Raw genomic sequence first — 19,263 nt, 5'->3', positions numbered from 1 at the left:
TGAACCAAATTAACAAAGGGTTTCAATGCTGTGACTGGTTAAGCTTTATGAGCCATAGAATCTAAAAGATGAACTATCATTTATCAAAAGAAAATCTTACTAGATTGTCCCTCCAAGAGAGCATTTTTGATTTGCAGACGGTTTAATGTACTGCCTGAACATTTAAACCACCTTCGTCCTCCGACGCTAATAGGTGTTTCCATACAGCTCACAAATCATCTCGCCCCAAATTATTTTCTGGGTAATCATGGACAACTGATAGAAGCTAACGACCTGAAAGTGTCTCAAAAGTCACCTTTACCATAGCGAAGATCGAGCGGTAAATGGAACCTTCAGGCTGCTGTAATTTACCTTGTGCCAAAGCATATTTCCAAAATGACTTATTAAATCATTCCACTGAAGGCTGTACATCAGCGAGTAAAGTACAAATCAATACGAAAGCTCAGTTGAGCACTTTACTACCTATGGTTTTTCACGACCTGCTGGAAGGATGAAGATTGATATTGCAAAGAAATGCTAAAGCATGAAGACTTACAAAGATGAACTGCCTATGACTGGCATTATTTTTAATTCATACGATTTTTGCTGTCACTAACGCCTGTGAACCTTTTTGCTTACGTCATGACATCGGCATATACTTATTCCTTATGTCCTGCCATGCAGAATTTAGGAGTCAAAGAAATGTGACGATCTGTCAACTCCGTATTTGCTTACGAAGGAAACTGTATGAAACACGGCACTGGGTTTTCTCAGCCTCAAGTATGAACTCAGTGGAGTAAAGAAGAGGAAGCTTGGCAGGCCTCGGGCAGTGACGCGTGAAAGATGCCTTCCCGGAATGCTGGATCAAACAGCCTTTTAAGTTCCCCAAAATGCACTGTCACGGTATATTTTTCTTTGTAGGCATAGCCGATACCTAGACCTCCTTGTTTGGACTGAGATATAATTCATGTACCATAAAATTCACCTTAAAAGTGTACAATTCAGTGGGTTTTATTATAAGATTTTGAGAGGGAAGGTAATGAAATATTATTTTCAGTTCACCTTTAAATGACTGAAAAGATTGACAATGTGACACTCGACTGCAAGGTTTGAAAGTTTAGGAAAGTAACAATTTAAAAATTGGCAAAAGGAGAATCATGTAGTAATTTTTATAAGGATGGTCTAGACATTTATTTTTAACTGATGAATTATTTAAAAAATTATGAACATACAATAGAGATACTTTCGTTGCTTAAATCAACCCAAGCTGCAAACAATCAGCTAAAGGGAAGTTCGTGATTACAAAATGCTTTTGGGGGAAGAAAATAATTTTTCATTATTAGAAAAATGAATTCACTGTAATCTCAAGGTCCATAACCAGACATATGTTCCAAGAGACAGTCTATGTTCCTTTCATTGGAGACATTTAACAAGCAGATTCTCGCGACACATTTTTCTTTTCCAGGCCATGAATTCCTGATTACACGTTCCCAACAATTTGGAGCGCACGCAGGTGCTCTGGGTTTGAACAGGCACTGCAGAAATCAGAGACGAAAGCTAGCGTGGGCCCAAAGGCCACCCCGGACTAGACACCAAAACCCCGAGCTACTTAGCAGCTACCTGCACGACGATGGCGTCTACGCCCATTCAGTGGTTCTGATTCTCACCGGTCGGTGTATGCAGAAGTTTCTCTGATGTGACCGTTTACAAATCTCTCAAAACCTCCCTGTGGCCCCTTTTGAAGTTAAGGTCAGCCGAGCTGAGCTACGGATAAAGGCAGGCACCACTCAAGGCTTGGGTCATGCTGACACCCCGAGTTAGAGCTTCCTACAACATCCTGGGGGAGGGGGAAGGCCACGGCTGAGGATGAACACACTGGCCTTAGCCCAGCCCAGAGGTGGCGACCAGACAGCAAAGAGCTACATTCAAGAGCCACCTTCTAGTCAAGCCGCAGAGTGAGGCAAAATGGAAGAAGGAAAGGAAAACAAAAGGCCTTAACAATAAAGGCACAGAGGTCAAACAAAATGAAACAAAAAGTTACAAGCCAAGAGGTCACCTTACCGTACCTTTGCAATGAAGAGGACCAGGCCGGAGTGAATATTCTCTCTGCTGGTTCTTCCCAACGAGATGGGCTCTGCTTTATTTAGATCACCAAAAATAACGTTTTACAGAATGGGAACCATAAGATTACACGACAAAGTTTAGCAGTAAAATCTCAAACAAGTCAGGCAATGTTTTTTTTTTTGCTTGTTTTTAGATCGCCAAAAATAAGAATTTACAGAAAAAAACAACTGTAACGAGCAAATGCAGAGCTGCAAATTTTCTTTTGCCATCGATATCGATTCCCTCTAAAATATTTTGGGGCTAACTTTGCAGTTTCCAAGCAAAACTAAAATTTGTTAGACACAGTTGCTCAGTCTCATCGTAAGAATAAAAACAGTTTGCAAAACAATTTGCTTAGTGCTAAGAGATAACTAAAAAACCACGGTTATTGGTAACGACTCCAACGTCTACAGAAACAGCCTAAATAGCGCTGGTGTCGTGCTCAATGGCGAGGCTCAGATGATGGAGGCCATTCGGGCACACGAATAACTACAGTATGTAAGTAAAGTAACTCAAATAAACAGGCCTGCCTCTGCCAGAGCCCCCTGGGATGGGCACCCCACCGGCTCTGTCAGGAAAGGAGGCCCACCGTCCCCCCCCCCCCGCCCCAGTTCTCCACTGGGGACCCAGAGCACGAAGCTAGGCAGAGAAGCTGTTCTTCCAGAGCCATCAAAACTTTAATAAATCGCCCTGGGGTTCTTAGTGCTGTAGTGCGCCTCACAGGCGGCGACGTAGGCAGACTCCGGGAAGAAGTCGTCATGGTATTCTGCTAAAAACCTGGAGAGAAAAGAACAGTCTCGGTGATCACCACGCAAGGGCCAAACCTCAGCAAGAACTGCCCTAAGTCAGTCCCAGTCTCCCTGATTGGCACCAGGGAGAAAGCTGAATATAATCGTCACTTCTGTATACTGAGCACTGTCTTTGCACACGTCCGGCTTCTACGGTCAACTCCGTCTCATCAGAATCCTTTCACTATCAAGCGTGCAAACAGAAACAGAATCGAAACTTCACTAGGTGTCAGTCTTGATTATACAAACTCTTCTGTGCAAAAAAAAAAAAAAAAAAGGCCCCAGTGACTATTTCTACATTTTCCTGTTTCCAAAATAAACTATATAAAAAAAAAATCAATTATAAACTCAACAAATGTCACTTGAGAAATTCATAATGCTCACAGGGCCTAGTCACACCAAAATGGAGTGGTGTAACTAGCAAAGGGCATTCTGTGTTCTCATTTGCCACACTGAAAGGTGTTACGGTTCCAGCTTACAGTATCAAAACACATCGACAAGACTGACGCGTCTGACAACGAATGTCACAACGTGGGCATGCAAGAGTCTACAGCACACGTGCTACCTTGACTCTGAAGGGTCAAAGCTGTCACCATAGAGAGCTAAAACATTCTCGCATGGGTCATGTCAATTAGTAAGCTAATTAGCCTCATAACTGTTTCCCCAGCCTCCTCTCGTCTGTCCAAGTTCCTAACACTTTCAGGATGAACCTCTGCAGTACTTTCTTTAGAAAAAACTGACTCAAAATGCATTCAAGAGCGAACATTTTCTTCTTTGACTGCGCCCTTGTTAGTGGCTGAGTCCATTGATTCTCTGGTTGGCATCTTTGGATACACTTTCAAAGCCAATTACTTTATTTATTTGTAAATCTTTCTAAATTACTTCCTAAAACCCTAATTTTTCTTTGGTACTGCAAATACTTCAAAATTAGCAGGCTTTCCTATGCTGACCTGCAGCTACGGCTACCCCTTCACGATTTACTGGCATTATTTGATTTCTGCTTAGACAATTTGTATGCCAAACAGAGTTGTGGGTTTGTTTGAGGGGAGGCTGGAAGGGAAGAGGGTATATTTATTGTTTCTAATATAAAAATGTTATAAAGTCTAATTCCACTCACGGACACTGTTTCTAAAATGGCCACACGAAAGTATCTTTTAAAAACTCCAAGCGTGATTTCTCTGCTGGAACGCTCCCCACCCTGTGGTAGAGCGGACCTGATTAGCTCTTGGAGGCTGGGGCCTGACCATAAGGAAAAGGCACCCTTTTAAGAGAAGAAAGAAACAAAGCCAGGTCTTTAGGACAAGCTGGGTGAGCCAGGGTGACGACCAGCCTTGAATACCAAGGAGAGAAACTGGTCAACAGACATCTGGGCGGGACAGAGCTGGGCCGCAGGCATAAAGGAGGTCAGGCTCCTCCGAATTCCCAAACTGTGAGCACAGACTACTGGAAATTTATCCTATTAACTCTAAAGTAAACACCCAAATCCAAACTGTAAATGGTAGTATTTTATGTACCTGCAACAAAGACAAATCTAATACTTAAGGCACTCCGGAATAAAAAATATAAAATTATATCATCAATCTCAATCACTTCTCCTGTAAAATGTTCTTTTCACAAGGTTATCTGACTGGATCCTTCTAGTGACACAGACAATTTTACGCCCACAAAATGCATAGCCTTGACTCAGAAACCAGATAAATTATGAAAAAAAGAAATAACCCCAAAGCCCTTATGTTACCATCACAGTTAGAATCAACCGTGCTGAGGCAATACTGCTACTATGTAAAGTATCAGAGCTTCCACAGCCCTTAAAGACATTCAGAAAAGTCACAGACAGGGCAGTAGAGGTTAAGTTTTGACAAAGTAACAAAAATACCTCAGAAAGAGATCAAAGTGCTTCAGTAAAGCCTTCAGATTCTTCTCAGAAAAGGACATCTTTCCAAGGATTTCTGGAAGTTTCACTGCATTGAAAAGAAAAGCAAAACCATTTCCAAACGGCAGAATCTGGCGATTTGTAAAACACACTCGAGGATCGTCTTGAACTCTGTTTGGCCTTATTTGAACTGAAATTACGCTCTACATCATCAAGCGAAAAGAAAAGCTCTTACCGAACACAAAGACACAGAAGTGGTACAAATAGTAGCAACACAATTTTTATGAAATTTGAGATTCTTTTTTTTTTTTTGGAAGGCAGCAATGTCTTTTTTTTTTTTGAACAGGTCACCTTTCAATGATTTTTTTCTTAGACCCCAAAATGATAAGATGTACAGAAGTTAACAACTGTTAAAATCAAACCCTTCCCGCCACCTCCCACCTCACAACAAAAAAAGAGGAACGAAGAGAGCGAGGCACAGGGCTTCTTACCAAACAGCCGCAGCAAGTGCTGCGCCCCGTAAATGTAGGAGGGCGGGGGCGGCTGGTCGCCGGGCGGGTAGCTGTCGGGTACGAGTTTCCAGGAGAGGACCTGGGGAAAAAGCACGAACCAACGCTTTGTTATTATGCCTTAAGTCTCCGTCACCAACAGATGTCAACATCTGGGACCTCAGAGGAAGTACCCATGTTCTGACATTCCCAGGCCAGCAGGCAGATGCGGCGCTAACCAAGTGCCACATTCCTACCCCCAAGCTTCCAGCCCTCTGGCACCTCAAGAGTTGATCCACAGAAAATGGTGACCATGAACAGAAACCAACATGGAGGTTCTAAAAGCCACCTGGTCTCTGACTTTCCCATGAAGCTCTTTGTGGGCGTGATCCCAGGATTTGGGAGAATCACCTATCATGTCGAAGGGGATCAAGCCATAAAACAAGTTCAATAAGACACTTGGAAAAATGTAAATACACAATATAAATGTGTATAATTATGTAAATACATAGAAAAAAATAGCATAAGGCATATACCAAAATGTTAATGTTCATTTCTTAGCGGTGGAATTATGATTTAGGGGGCATGGAAAGATACAGATACAGACATGTGTTTTCCATATGTATTATACATTCGTATGCATATTAGTTTTCTACCGTAATTTTTCTAAATGTTTTTCCTTTTAAATCAGTCACGGTGGGATCCACCTTCCTCGGAAACATGAAGACACTTCTAATCGCCTAAACATTGTAATGATAAGTTGTATGTAGAGGGAAAAATGCCACTATATCAAAATAAACACAAACTTTTAAAAATAAATAAAAGTTGGGGGGAGACTTAAAATTAGATTAAGGAATTTTTTGATTCCTTAATTTTCAACTACTACCTGTAAATTAGCTGTAATTGTTTTAGTCATTTTGTCCCTTTTCTATTATTAGAAATCGCACTGTATTAAACAGTGAAGCAGTAATAGTCAACCCAAGATGTTCTGAGTACCATTTCCATTGATTCGAGATTCTCTAATTCCTGTTATGTTATATTCACTTTGGAAACTAAATGGACTCACTGAATAAAGTGAACACAGACTTCAACCCTGATAACTGATTTTCCTTCGCTTCGAATGTCAGAATTGTAGGTGGATTTGGGGCTTTTGTTAAAGAGATGAATTTCAAAACTCTCTGATAAGCTCCCATAGAAACACTTCAGTAAACCACAGAACCATTCTATCGAGTTGCTGCTTTGCCTTTTGCGGTCGGTCGAACCTAATCTGGAAACAGCGGGGCCAAAGGAAACCCTGCAGAAGACAAAGCGGGGAATGCCAGGTCAACCCTGGAAACAAAAGGCAAGAGCAGAAGCTGACAGGTGTCCCCGTGGTTTCGTGTGACCCCACGCTGAAGGTCCTGGCTTCGGCCCTTGTCTCACAGACCCCACTCCTGCGCCGCAGAATGCGGAGGCCAGGTGTGCCGTTTTCAGCATCTTTACACGCCCCCGGCACCTGACCCCTTGGTACACATAACCTTGCAATTACTGGAGGTATGAAGCACACATGTGTGTACAAAAGCTGGTCATTTAGCTAGTTAGCAAGCCAGCTGACCGCGCTCAGTCAATTCTGCATCTCAGTAAAGTCTATCATCTCCTACTTATCAAAGATACATTATGGGGAAACGACAGGTTTCTATTGGAGGGATCCTCAGCCAGGGCGTGCAACAGGACCGCCTGTGATCTTGACAAGTACTGTGCGCATCGGACCCTCCCCTGATGCAGTGGCGCGGCACACGGCTTTGGGAGAGTAGCGTCTCCAATGATCTGGATGCAGAGCCCCGGGTAAAACGCACTCACAAAGGTGGGAATACACTAAGGCCTCAGAGTCACTGAGAACAGGCCACAGTCCAGGCCACTCACTAGAAAGCCTACTTTTCGCCAGAGCCTGCAGCTGTCTGCATGACCACTAGATGGCGAGCTCGGCCACTGACCCGGGTGGGAATGGCCCTGCCTGAATAATCAGCAGCCTTCTAAAAGAAACATGATTCCTCTGAAATAATAACACCTGCGGGGCTGTCTTGTCTGGAAACCCAGGCATCAGGGCACCAGAACAGTCCTAACCTTCCATCGACACCATTGAAAACCAGATTGCATTTTCTAGCTTCCCTATCAGGGGTCAGCCAACAATGGCTCTGGGGCCAAATCCAGCCAGACCCTCTTGTGCTGAAAATGGTTGTTATCTAATGAATATTTCACGACACGTGAAAACCATATGAAAGTACCAGTGTGCATGACTAACTTTTGGGGGCACGGAGCATGCTGTCCACACCGATTTTATGCTGTAACAGCAGAGTTGGGTAGTCTGGGACGAGAGCACGTAGTACGTGACCCTGAAAGTATTTACAACCTGACCCTTCAGAGAAGAAGTCTGCTGACATCCTCCTGGTCATCAAATGTTCTCTGCCCTTGTACCCCAGAACGAGGAAACCCCACCTCCTAGGTGAGATTCACTGAATACCCTAGCAGACTCAGACATTTCTGGAACCCCTGAAACACTCGTTATGTACTCCAGTTAACTGGCCTTAAAAATAGTTGTTTTAAAATGGAAAGTTTCCTCATCTGGAACATAGAAACTGGTGGCAAGGTGAGAATTTGCAGTAATTTCGGTCAAGCGCCTGGCATAATGCCGAAATACAGCAGGCTCTCAAAGGGATGGCTGTTAATATTACTTTTATGGACGGGTTTCTTATTTTTAAGTGGTTGGAAGAGTAGCAAAAAAAAACCGGTGTCTCACAACACATGAAAGTTATCTGCTATCCAAATTTGCATTCATAAATAGTTTTATTTGAACATAGCATGCTCGTTCATTTACATAGTGCCTGTGGCTGCTTATGGAGTTGAGTAGTCTTCATAGAGACTGTGTGGCCCACAAAGCCTAAAATATTTACTCTGGAGCCTTTTGCAGAGAAAGTGTTCTGATGCCTATTCTATAAAATGAAAACGTGGCAGGTCCCTGAATCACGTCACTTTGTTACAATGCTAACGGCATGCTATAGAAACTTCTCTCTTGCTTATATAAATTAGCCTATGGTAAAACTGGTTTCATTGTTTATCACTGTATTTCACTGTATGTAGGTTGAAGAACCTATTGATGATTTGAGTGAAGATTTACTGTACTCACATTTCGATACTTATTTTAAGAGAAAGATGAATGTCAATGTAGGGCTGGAGTCCTCTAACGATTTTATAATTTGGGGAACCAACGACGCAATGTTACACGTCACATAAACGATTCTGTTAACATCCACAGCAAGGGCAACATTAACGCTAAGGAACCCCGATTTCTTCCTTAAGCTACCACGGGTCGGTCGGAGGACTCTAGGGAGGAACAGCACACGCGAACGCCTCACCTCATTGATTTCATTAGTTCTTCGGCCTTCGAAACTGGCAAACACCGTACTCCCTTCCTTGCTGGGGGTCAGAGGAACAGGCGAGGACGATCTGCTGTGCACAGGAGTCTCTTCAAAACGAAGAAAAGATGCCGATTATTCACTTGTAAGCCACACGACTATGAATTAAAGGCAGCTGGAAGACCGTTACGAACAGCAGAGACGTTATTAATCTCTAACAATAACTCTCCTCTTGTAAGACAGAAACTAGAATATTATTAGGCAAAAAAAAAAAAAAAAAAAAAGAATCAAGTACTGATAGAAGCCATGACATGAACCTGGAAAACATTATTCTAAGTGAAAGCCACTGACAAGGCCACATGACTGTCACATGAGTCCAGTGATAGGAATTCGTGCCCAGAGGAGGCGAATCCATAGGGGCAGGAAGTGATCAGTGGTTGCCCCGTATGGCGGATCAGGGCTGGGGGGTGGGGGGTAATGGCGAGTGACTAAGGGACTGGTGAGAAGTTAAACCAGCGGGCGCCAAGCATCCAGCTGGAGCCGAAGGCGTGGTGGCACCTGTCTCGCAGCCAGCCGCTCGCGGGCTAGGGAAATGCCTCACGAGCCTCCGTCAGGGCCCAAGTCCTGGGCTCACTGCCCACAGGCGAGCGGGCAAATGCGGCTGTCCCCGCGCCCTCGTCCCCTCCTTCCCCCGGCCCGTCCTGCTGGCTGGATCCGTCCAGGAGCGCGGCGCCTGGTCCACACCAAGCAAACCAAACAGCCGGGCCGGGCCCAGGCGTGGACCTACTCTTCTCCAGGTGCAGGAACAGCTTGGGCATGCTGGCCGACGTGTCCTGCTGCCGGCGCTTGGGCTGGGGCGAGGCGCTGCTCTCAGACAGCCTGTCGCAGTTGGCAGAGTGGCGCGTGGACCGCCTCAGAGACTGCAAGGCTTCGGGCTCAGCTTTGCGCCTTTTGGGGGTGGCCGGTTCCCCTGTGGCCGGCTGGCTCTCCGTGGACTGCGGGGTGGATGGATTCAGCAGAGGTGGGCTTGGAGAGAGCTCCTCCTGGTTCCTACGGAAGACGAGCCCCGCGTCACGCACGCCCGGCCTGCGGAATCCCCGCCAAACCTGGGGGGCTCTCACGTGGCCTCCTTCCCGCTCCCCGAGAGCTATAACCAGGGATGGTGCCAACCAGCCGACAGCGCACAGGCCGGGCCCCCGCAAAGAACGACGAGGCTCAAAACAGCAACAGGGCAAAAGCTGAGAAACCCTGGTCGCAATAGCACGTTCTGTCGCCACAGTGTCGTTACTGGCAGGACTAGAAAAGCCTTAATCATATGGAAGCGAAGTTCACCCTGGACACTGAGAACCCGGAGGATCGGAGTAGGGCACGGGGACATCGACACAGGTCCCCAGTGAGCGGTACAGGCCTCTCACCTGGGGTGAATCCAACAGGAAAGGAAGGCGAACAGAGAACCAGGACACAGGAGTCACGAAGGAAGACAAGGGGACAGAAGGGACAAGTCGCTCATGCGCGGCAGAGGTAGAAGCAAAAGGCTCGGCGGGCACCTCCCGCCCCCGCCAAGCCCCGCAGCCTATGAGGGTTCTCACTCGCACCCACACCTCCCCTTCTCAGGGGTGTACTCTTCACCCCACTGTCTCTGGAAAGACAGGGATGCTGCTCAAAATCCCACCCACCAAGTTCTCTCTGCAGGAATCTCCGTCATATCTTTCGAAGCCGTTTGCAAGTGAATGCTGGCTTAGCTTCCCCCAGGAAAAAGAAAACCACCAGAATGCGCATTTTCCCACCTTCTCCCTCCTCCAAACACGCTGGTCCATAGCATCAGACAGAAATCTTCGAATCGGAAAGCAGATTCGGCTATTTGATTGCCGATTTCTGATGGTTGAACCACAGGCTAACTTACCTACTAGTGCTTGTGGCACTTTCCTTAATGGGAAGAAAAAATTTGGACGAGGTCACCTTTTTATACTGAACTTGTTCATATGGATAGAGCAAAACCAACGGGAGAGTGTAATCAAAAGTTATTCTTATTCCGTCCACCATCTCCTTACAAAGGTCAACACTGGAAGGATTAAAAAAAAAAAAAGATTAGAGGCGCAATAAACAGAACTTCCCGAAACGTCATAAGGAGGTTGTACACTTTTAATGAGGCAGAGTTATAAATGACTCTATATTACAGCTGCAAATGCACAGAATGACTTTGTAGATGTCAGCAGTAATTAAAAGGCAACACGGATCTACGTTATAAAGTGCAGCAAGTACAGCGGTAATTCTAACTGACCGCAGAGAACACAAATGAACGTGTCCAGTTCCACACGAGGAGCCCGAGCAGCCTGTGCTGCAGAAGGTGGACGGCCCCAGTCCCTGGAGGCTGAAGGGGGCTGCCCCCATGAACTGTGAACTCCTGTTTGAACTTGAACGATCTACTTGTCTGACTGGACTCCAGCTGGGTCACAAGCACCAAGGCAGGCTATGAGGACAATTACTCAGACTGGAATAAAACTGTGTCTGTAAACGAGCTCTGATAAAATTCTCATTGCCCATTCTGGTGCTGCTCAAGGAAGGAAAAAGAGTTATCTCTGCAAGTCACATCACGGAGCACACTGGTCTGGGGGTTGCATCCAGACCACATACCTCAATAGTCATTGAACACTTCAGAAAAGGGATAATACGTCGGTATTAAACTGTATATGAAATGACGTATTAAATGAATTCATAGCAACTGAAATGGAAACAGTATTACCTGTTCTAAAAGGCAGTCACTTCTCTAATACACAAAGAGAGAACCACGAGGTGCCAATCCCCCTTCTCCCACTCACTTCTTTTCTGCTGGGATATAATGCACGTTCATGCTGGCATGTGACATGGCGTGATGGTGACGAGGTCTCTCGTGGGCTGAAAAGGCTGCGTTGATAGCAAAATGCTTCACGTAGGATTCCAGAATAGTTATGATGTTGGTCTGGCATGGAAGTTTCACTAACTGTTAACAAAAATACACACATCGGATGCATTCACCCCACTGTATAAAACCATATATTCCGAGAAACGGTGGTTTTGTCTATATCACTTTTTAAACTCGAAAATAAAGCCAATTCTGTTCAAAGGGAATTTTTTAAAATAAATGTGCTCTGAAGCACTTCGATGTAGATTACAGTATTACTTTTGTATGTGATCGCAAGCACTGATTCTGACGGGAGCCATTGGAACCAGCTGGGGCGCCTCTGAGACTATATCCACAGGCGACCCCCACGCCTCAGATCAATTTCGTCTCACTCTCCCGGTTGAGCCCAGGCATCAGGACTTCGCAAAGCTCCCTAGAGGATTCTAACTGGTAGCCAGGGCTGGGAAAGACTGTGCACACTTGGATTTAACCCGCGGCAAAGTACTGTCAGCGAAGTTTTAAAATGCGACTCAGTACCAAACTTAAAATATAAATTTCACTCTCCCAATTGTTTGCGTCTGCGATTACAGAATCTGGCCACTCGATTTACGAGTTCTCCCTGTGTACCCGTTTCCTCCTGTTGATGTAATAACAATCGTCCTCAAGCTTCTTCTTCAGAACTTCAGGGATTTCTATAGTTATGATTCTTTCTTCCATCTCCCTTTTTGAGTGCAGCTCCAGTTCTTCCTTCTGCAATATCACAATTCCATACTTTTAAACGACTTATAATAGCAGGAGAGTCTATATCCAAAGGAAGAACACGCGAGAGCCTAGTATGACATGATCCCGGTTAAGCCTCCACATTTACACCAGTAATTCTGCCCCGTGTTCTAATGAAAAGCACTTTAAAGGCCAAACGGTAACTTGCTTTACGGTACTAACCACACTGCAAATGCTCATTTTGCTTCTTCCCCATTTAAGTTTACCAGTGGGATTTATGTTAGCTTTGAAGGCAGGCTGAAGATGCCAAACTCTGATACGCATTTTAAAATGTCACCGTTATAAAAAAAGAAGTTCACGATTTCATTGAAAAGAAGGAGGTAACTACGGGAATATTTTATGAGTATAAAGAGCCATCGAGAGCTTCCTACGGTGACTATAAATAAGCGCTATTTTCCTTTAAATATGAAATACGACTTTATAATCTTTGGTTTAAAAACGTATTTTTACAAAATGATTCACAGACTCGAGAATTTTACCACTAAAATATATGCCAAAGACAAGGAGATTTTACAATAAAAACTTTTTACCACTTCAGTCTTTTCTTCACTATCACTTTCTTCACTTATTGCTTCATCCTTTTCTTCACTACTGTCATCAGAGGAAGTGCTTATTGCTAGGTAAAACAAGAACTATCAGACAAACCCGGGTTATATACCTCCCTAACCCTCTCGCTAACAATTCTTTAAGGAGGAGTGTGTGTCCTACTGCTGGTATAATAAACTGCAGTCTCGCATACATTTTAAATGCTGAATACGAGGCATTTCAGAATAACAATGTATTTTGCAAATCATTACACAAATTTCAATAGATGCAAAAACCACAAATGGAAATGATCTGAAAGTATTCAGCTACCTAGGGTCCTATGAGCCCCTGCTGCATTCATAAGTGAGGCCCAGGCCCAGAAGGTACCAAGAACATCCGGACAGGACCCCTGAGGGGTTATAATAAAGACACTGGCTGAGAAGGCAGTGATCAAGAGCATGACTGTGGAGGACTAACTACAAACTTATTGCCTGACTGTTACTTTCATTGTCAAAAACCAAAAGGGAAAATGTTATATGTAATGACCTTAAAATGTCTCCCTGTCTATAATTTCAATGAATCCTGCCCCTGAATCCTACAGCATAAAAGAACTAGGTACAAGTTCTTTTAACCAGAGAAAAGAAGTCAAGTCACTCACAGTTCTCATCATTTTCATCTTTTTCTTCAACTGGGAGGCTTTTCAAGACGGAGTCGACACCAGGCAACCTACAACGCTTCTTCTTTCTTCCTGTGCTTCTCCTGAAAAAAAAACGAACAAACATGACTGAAATAAATTCTGATGCCGACTGATATGGACCTCGAGGTAAAAACTAGATATAACAACAAAGATCCTGAAGTACCAGACAAATAATTAAAGTTTAGAATATAAATGATAATTTCCATTTCAGAATATTATACAATAACCCCTGAAAACACAGTAATTTAGAATACAACAAGAGTTTTTACTAACACGCTTTCAATACGTAAAATACTTAATTAACCATGTTGCTCGTATTTTTACATTTATATCATAAAGATTCTAAACACTTGGAGCAAACGCAGTGCGTAACACTTTACGTCGTGATTTTTGTATATTCTTACAGGCGAGCTACAGCTTTTCTTGCCAATTTACGCTGTAATCTCCGATTTTCATCCGTGTCATGGAGGACATGATCTTCAGCTGCCCATCTATCCCAGCTAGTAAGCAAAAAAAAAAAAAAAAAAAAAAAGATGTATAATTCAGTATTTTAGTTTCATTCAAAAGAAATTCTAAAAGCACCTCACAGGAACATGCATCCCAGAATCTTTTACACTTTAGAAAAGTATTTAAATGTGTCAAAATCACACACACACACACAAAGATACAAATAAACCAAAAAAAGGAAATCATTTAGATACAGAAGCAACTCGGGTTTCCAGAATTACCCATTGAGATCCCAAATGTAACCAACTTAAAAGTAATCACTCTTTTGAATAGGCAAGGTTTGACGAAAAAAAACAAAAACAAAAACAGGAAATGAAGCTTTTCTACAAGTGTTTCTAAAACTTAACAGAGAAGTTTGCAATGCTCCTGGGCTGCAGAGATGATCAGTTTTCAATCCGGTTTAACAAGTGCACTCACCTTCTGTTCCAACCATTAAAATGGATCAGATATTCTGGGATCTTTCTGCCTTTTTCGTCTTTCCCAACAATAACATCGACAATCTGAAACCAGGAAATATTGTCCAGAAATGAGATAACATACAGACTACTAGAAGCTAGAGCAGGGAAACTAGATCATAGACCTTTTTGAAAAGAAAAGCATTCGCTCCTTTTTTAGACTGGGAGCTGCGTTGAAACATTTTTCCTTTCAATTCCATTTTATTCCTGAGTGGATGCCTCAAACTAGGAAACATCCCTCCCATCTCCTTGTGATTGGTCTCTGAGTGTGAGAATGGACGCAGCTTCTGATGTCATTGGCCTGCCAATTTGTCACTAAATGAGCGTCTAGGCCACAGAGCTGCAGCCCTGGGACTTCTGGGAGCTGTAGTCTCCCCAGCGCCAGCGTCCAAGGCCAGGATGGCTGGCAGATTACGCCTCCAACCGGTGTCCCCAGAGGGAACATTTGAGACAAATGACAGGACATGCCACCGCTGGGGGGACGCAGGCGGGGAAGGAGGAAGGATAGAAACAAAACAGAGAGAGGGGCTGCGGGGACGGAGCTCTAAAGTAAAACACGGGGTCCCTGAAGTCCCCCAGGGGGCAGCGCTGCGCAGACGCACCTGGGGCGTTGGGCCAGGCCCACCCCAGACTGCGAGGCCCCCTCCCTCTCGCCATCCAGACCTGACGAGCTACGGATGTGCGACTCAGTCCCTCGAGAGCCCCCCGAGATTTAGGTAGACGGGTACGGGGCACGGTTCGGGGGTGGAAACTCTAAATGCTGCGAGGCCCCGAGAAGGGGAGAAGGCACGGGTTTAACCTCGCCCTCGGGGCCTACGGAAGGGGTCCGGCCCCAGAACGACTGGGGCCCCAGGGCAATGACGTAGCGAGTCGACGGCCAGCTCTCTGGCGCGACCGATCAGGACCCGGGTCTGTTGGGCAGGGAGTCACACGAAAGGCCACGCGGCGCTGGACCGCGCAGGATGAGGAGCGGTTTAACGCGAAGTCAAAGGCCGTTTGTGAGCGGCCACCTGGACGCACGTTCCTCACCGGCGTCGCGTGCGCAAAAGAATGCCGCGTGCGCAGAGGGACACCATGTGCGCAACAGAACGCCGCGTGCGCAACAAAAGTGACGCCGCGGCCACAGCAACGAGACATCGCACACGCTGGGTTTCGCACGGCGCGTGCGCAGCCCCGCGCGCCGGGCGGAAACGGAAGCGCCCCGCCCCCGACTCGCCCCCCCCCGCCCGCGGCGCCCGGGGGCGCCCCCTGCCGTCCGCGTGGCGCCTCGCAGGCCCCGGAGCCACGGGCTGGGAGCGCCCGGGCCCCGCCGCTTCCCCTGCTCCGCGCCGCCATCTGCACCCGCATCCGCATCCCGTCCGGGGGCCCCCGGCCCGCGCCTCCTCCCTGTCCCTCCGCGGCGGCACCTTGGCATCGTACAGCACTCGCGCCTTGGTGGGGTCAGGCTCGAAGCACAGCACTTTCTCCCCTGAGTGGAATTTAAATTTCATGCCCTCACTCGCGCTCATTTGCTCATCGTGGCGGAGGGCGAGGCTCCGGGGCGGGCGGAGCGCGCGCCGTGGGGGAGGGAGCGGGGTGGGGGTGGGGGTGGGGAAGTGGTTCGCTGCGGCGGGGCTTGGAGGGAGGGAGCGGGGAATGGCGGAGGCTGTGGCCGTCCCGCCCTCGGTCCCGCCTCTGCCCGCCCCGCGCCGCTGCTGGACCTCGGTGTCGCCTGGCGCGCGCGCTCTTCGGGCGCGCCCCCGTGAGTCCCCGCCGGCCTCGGGGAGGCTGCGAGCGGGGACGGCTGGCGGTGGCCAAGGTCTTCCCCTCCCGCCCTCTTGGGGAAGGCGGCTGCCGCGGGCTGCGCCCTTGGGGATCACCGCGCCGGGCTCGCGCTCTCCGACCCGCTAATGGGAGGCGATTAAGACGGAGCGCGTCTGGGGGTGGCCACCAGCAGTGGGGAGACAGGCCTGCGGCCGTCCCCGGGCGGCTGCACTCCTGGGGCTCACCGATCGCTCTGTTCCGGCCACCTTGGCGGAGCTGCGCGTCGCCGAGTGGCTACGCGAAGAGGACGTGGGCCTGGAGTCGGGTCTAGGTGGGCAGGAGGGTGGTGGGGGAGTGAATAAAGCACCGGGACAAACCTGGGCGATGAGAAGGAGGTAGCAGGCCTGGAGCCTCCCAGTGACAGCGTGTGAGCTATGGGCGGTAAGGCCGATGGGTCTTTACCAGGACGTTAACATCCTAGGTCTCCGGCTTGCAGCATGGTTTCCCACCCCCAGCACTCTGCGAGTTGCCCCCTCCCAAGCTCTGTCTGCCCCAGCGCATTGAAAACTGTAAAGGGAACGAGAAGCTACTTGCACCGAGGGTGCTCGGGAGATACTTGAACGAATGACAAGCGCTGGGAGACTCTTGAAGGTCAAACTTCCCGGAGACGGGGAAGGCGGTGCTGGGTTCCTTCCTTCCCCTTTCCCGTGCGGCTCTGTCTCGTCTTTGGGCCGTGTAGTTACTGGTTTAAGATCGGGCTGGGCCCACCTTTGAGGCTGAAGTCGTAGTGAGCTGCCGGTTCTCCTCACTCGGGGCTGTTTCTGTTCTTGCCTCCCATAAATGTGCGCCTGCATCCCCATTCACAGGGTTTCTGCTACACATTCTTCACCTTTTGCCTTGAAGTTGGCCAAGAGAAAAAACCCTGGGGCTTCCCTGGATGAGTCCTATACTCCCGCATTCGCATTCGCTCCCAGCCCTCTGCAACTTTGTTTCTTGCGTTTACTGTTGTGCACTAGAATGGGCTATTAGTTTGCAAAATGTTTCCTTTAAGATACACTGCTCTTTGTTATAGCCGTGCCACCCTGAACGTGCCCGATCTAGTCTGATCTCGGAAGCTAAGCAGGATCGGGCCAGGTTAGTACTTGGATGGGAGACCACCTAAGAAGCCCAGGTGCTGTAGGCGTAAAAAAAAATAAAAAAGATACACTGCTCTTTGAAGCTTGGAGGTTGGGGCTGAGGGAAGTCAGTTCATCACTGCCTACTCAAGGCACGCATTATATATCGAATGAATGAATGAATGACAGATTATGAAATGAAATTCGCAAAACTCAGTGACCAATTGGATATGAAGGGGGAGATGGAAGAAGGAATCTTGAGAGACTTCCAGGTTTTTTTGGCCTAATGAGTTGAGTGAGTGGCCAGAATGAGGGCTGCTAGAGGAGGGACAGTTTGGGGAAAGATGGCCAGATAAGACAGTGCAGAAACCGGAACCAGCCACACTTCCTCTTCAGGTTGTGGTTTATCGGGGATCAGATCTTGGTGGTGTTCTCTATAAATGGCAGGGGGAGCTGTGGGGCACAAGTAATTGCATGTCATGGCTAAACCGTAACTGAAGTATTAACTGAAGTTTTCATTTTTCTGGCCCAGGGAATGGAAATTTCCTCTTCAGACTAACCTTTCAGAACAAGACTTGAGATGCTTTCTTTTGTTTCTCTGCGTTTCCGCCCCTTCCCATGTCCTTGAGCAACACTTTTTTGCCTGTCTCCCTTAAAAGTCCAAGAATGCAGAAGCCCTCAGGATCACACCCGCGACAGCATCCGTGGCAGCCCTCTTCCGGATGAGCAGCCACTAGACAGGTGTCCATCTCTAATGTGGGTGGAGCATCCTTTTTCTCTTGGGTGTAAAGGTAAAAAACACACTCGGCGGGCTCTGGGATCAGGCTCACACTTGTCACTTCCTAGTTTGTGACCTTGGACAAGTGATTAGTTTCGATGCGAGGTGGTTTTCTTACATTTAAAGTGACGATAATAGTGGCTCCCACCTCAGGGTTGTCTTAGGAATAAATCAGTCTATTCGGTGTACGTGGTTTTGCATAGTTCCTGGCATAAAGTAAGTCCTAGGTAAATGCTTGCTATTAATATTAGGCGTTTCTCATCCATTTCTTCATGTCCAGTATTCATTCATTCAACAAATAGTTACTGAGCCTCCTGTGTGCTAGATGCTAGGCACGCAAGGTAGAATACACAGGTATCATCCCTGGCCTCAAAGGACTCATTTCAGGGGCCCGGAGCAGCATGCAAGCCAGTGCGAAGCCTCCCGCGGGTTCTAATACAGCCGATACCGAGGAGAGCAGACACAAGTGCTTACATCTCAGAAAAAGCTGCAAACAGGAAGTCATTTTCGTTGAACAAACTGGAGCATTTGAAAAGTTTATTTGAGCAAAAATCATTTGGAATCGGGCAGCACCAAACCAGAGGTGGTTAGGAGCAACTTCACTCTCAGAAGCTCAGGGAGAGACTTAAAGACAAATGACAGAAATGAGAAACTTATTGATTAGCTTTAGCGTAAAGGCTAGTTGGCTGCTCGTGATTGGTTATCCTTAGCGCTTTGATTTCCCAACTTCAAGGCATTTACAGGCTTGGGTTTTTGTTTGCTTACTACGTAGGCCTCCAAGGCATTTGAGCCACGTCAGCCCGATGGCCTCCTTTAACTTAACAATTCCTCCCTTCTGGTCATCCTCTTATACAAGCTCGATTACCTAGAAATTCGGTAGCAGTCCTACTTTCGGTTATCATCGGAGCTAGGTTGCTCTTGTTAATGTAGGCAGGGGGCAAGAGAACGAAAATGTTAAATCGTGCTGTATTCACAGCCTGCAATGTGCCAGTGAGCCTTATGGCCAGACCAAAAGGAAACCTGGAGAACAAAGGGAGATTCCTGCTGGGATGACTAACAAACCATCTCCTCACACCGGGAAGGAAAAACTCTCTAATTGGTACCCAGCGTTCATTTTCTATGGCCAAAACCACGGGGAACCTATGGGAAAAGGTTAGCA

The 19,263-nt window shown here is 46.9% G+C and overlaps 1 protein-coding gene and 1 pseudogene across 3 annotated transcripts; one reads left to right on the top strand and one right to left on the bottom strand.

Moving 5' to 3' along the window:
- Positions 1-1,142: 1,142 nt before the first annotated feature.
- MSL3 (MSL complex subunit 3) lies at positions 1,143-16,039 on the bottom strand. 3 transcript variants are annotated; one of them, XM_016133050.2, is made up of 13 exons: positions 15,875-16,039; positions 14,431-14,513; positions 13,911-14,006; positions 13,468-13,568; positions 12,815-12,900; positions 12,132-12,254; positions 11,443-11,603; positions 10,527-10,685; positions 9,411-9,673; positions 8,624-8,733; positions 5,235-5,334; positions 4,747-4,831; positions 1,143-2,859 (listed from the first exon to the last, which is right to left on the bottom strand). In XM_016133050.2, the coding sequence occupies exons 1-13, from the start codon at positions 15,974-15,976 to the stop codon at positions 2,760-2,762; spliced, it is 1,569 nt and encodes a 522-aa protein (XP_015988536.1). In that variant the 5' UTR covers positions 15,977-16,039; the 3' UTR covers positions 1,143-2,759. The 3 variants fall into 3 exon arrangements, with proteins under 3 accessions (XP_015988536.1, XP_036082870.1, XP_015988537.1); XM_036226977.1 differs by lacking the exon at positions 15,875-16,039 and adding an exon at positions 15,498-15,620; XM_016133051.2 differs by lacking the exon at positions 12,815-12,900 and having other exon boundaries at positions 15,875-15,949.
- Positions 16,040-17,275: 1,236 nt separating this feature from the next.
- Positions 17,276-17,394, top strand: LOC118608332 (annotated as a pseudogene).
- The last annotated feature ends 1,869 nt before the right edge of the window (positions 17,395-19,263 follow it).

Source organism: Rousettus aegyptiacus, unplaced genomic scaffold, assembly GCF_014176215.1.
Source record: "Rousettus aegyptiacus isolate mRouAeg1 unplaced genomic scaffold, mRouAeg1.p scaffold_m13_p_9, whole genome shotgun sequence".
In the NCBI taxonomy this organism is placed as follows: domain Eukaryota; kingdom Metazoa; phylum Chordata; class Mammalia; order Chiroptera; family Pteropodidae; genus Rousettus; species Rousettus aegyptiacus.
The sequence above is the reverse complement of the archived record's forward strand: the minus strand, read 5'-3'. Positions and strand labels throughout refer to the sequence as shown.

Coding starts and splice junctions, on each gene's coding strand:
- MSL3 (XM_036226977.1), bottom strand. CDS start 15,605: ATGTCTCGTTGCTGTGGCCGCGGCGTCACTTTTGTTGCGCACGCGGCG. Junction 12,901..13,467: donor AGATGAAAATGATGAGAACT/GTGAGTGACTTG, acceptor TGTTTTACCTAG/CAATAAGCACTTCCTCTGAT. Junction 9,674..10,526: donor AGTGCCACAAGCACTAGTAG/GTAAGTTAGCCT, acceptor CGTCTTCCGTAG/GAACCAGGAGGAGCTCTCTC.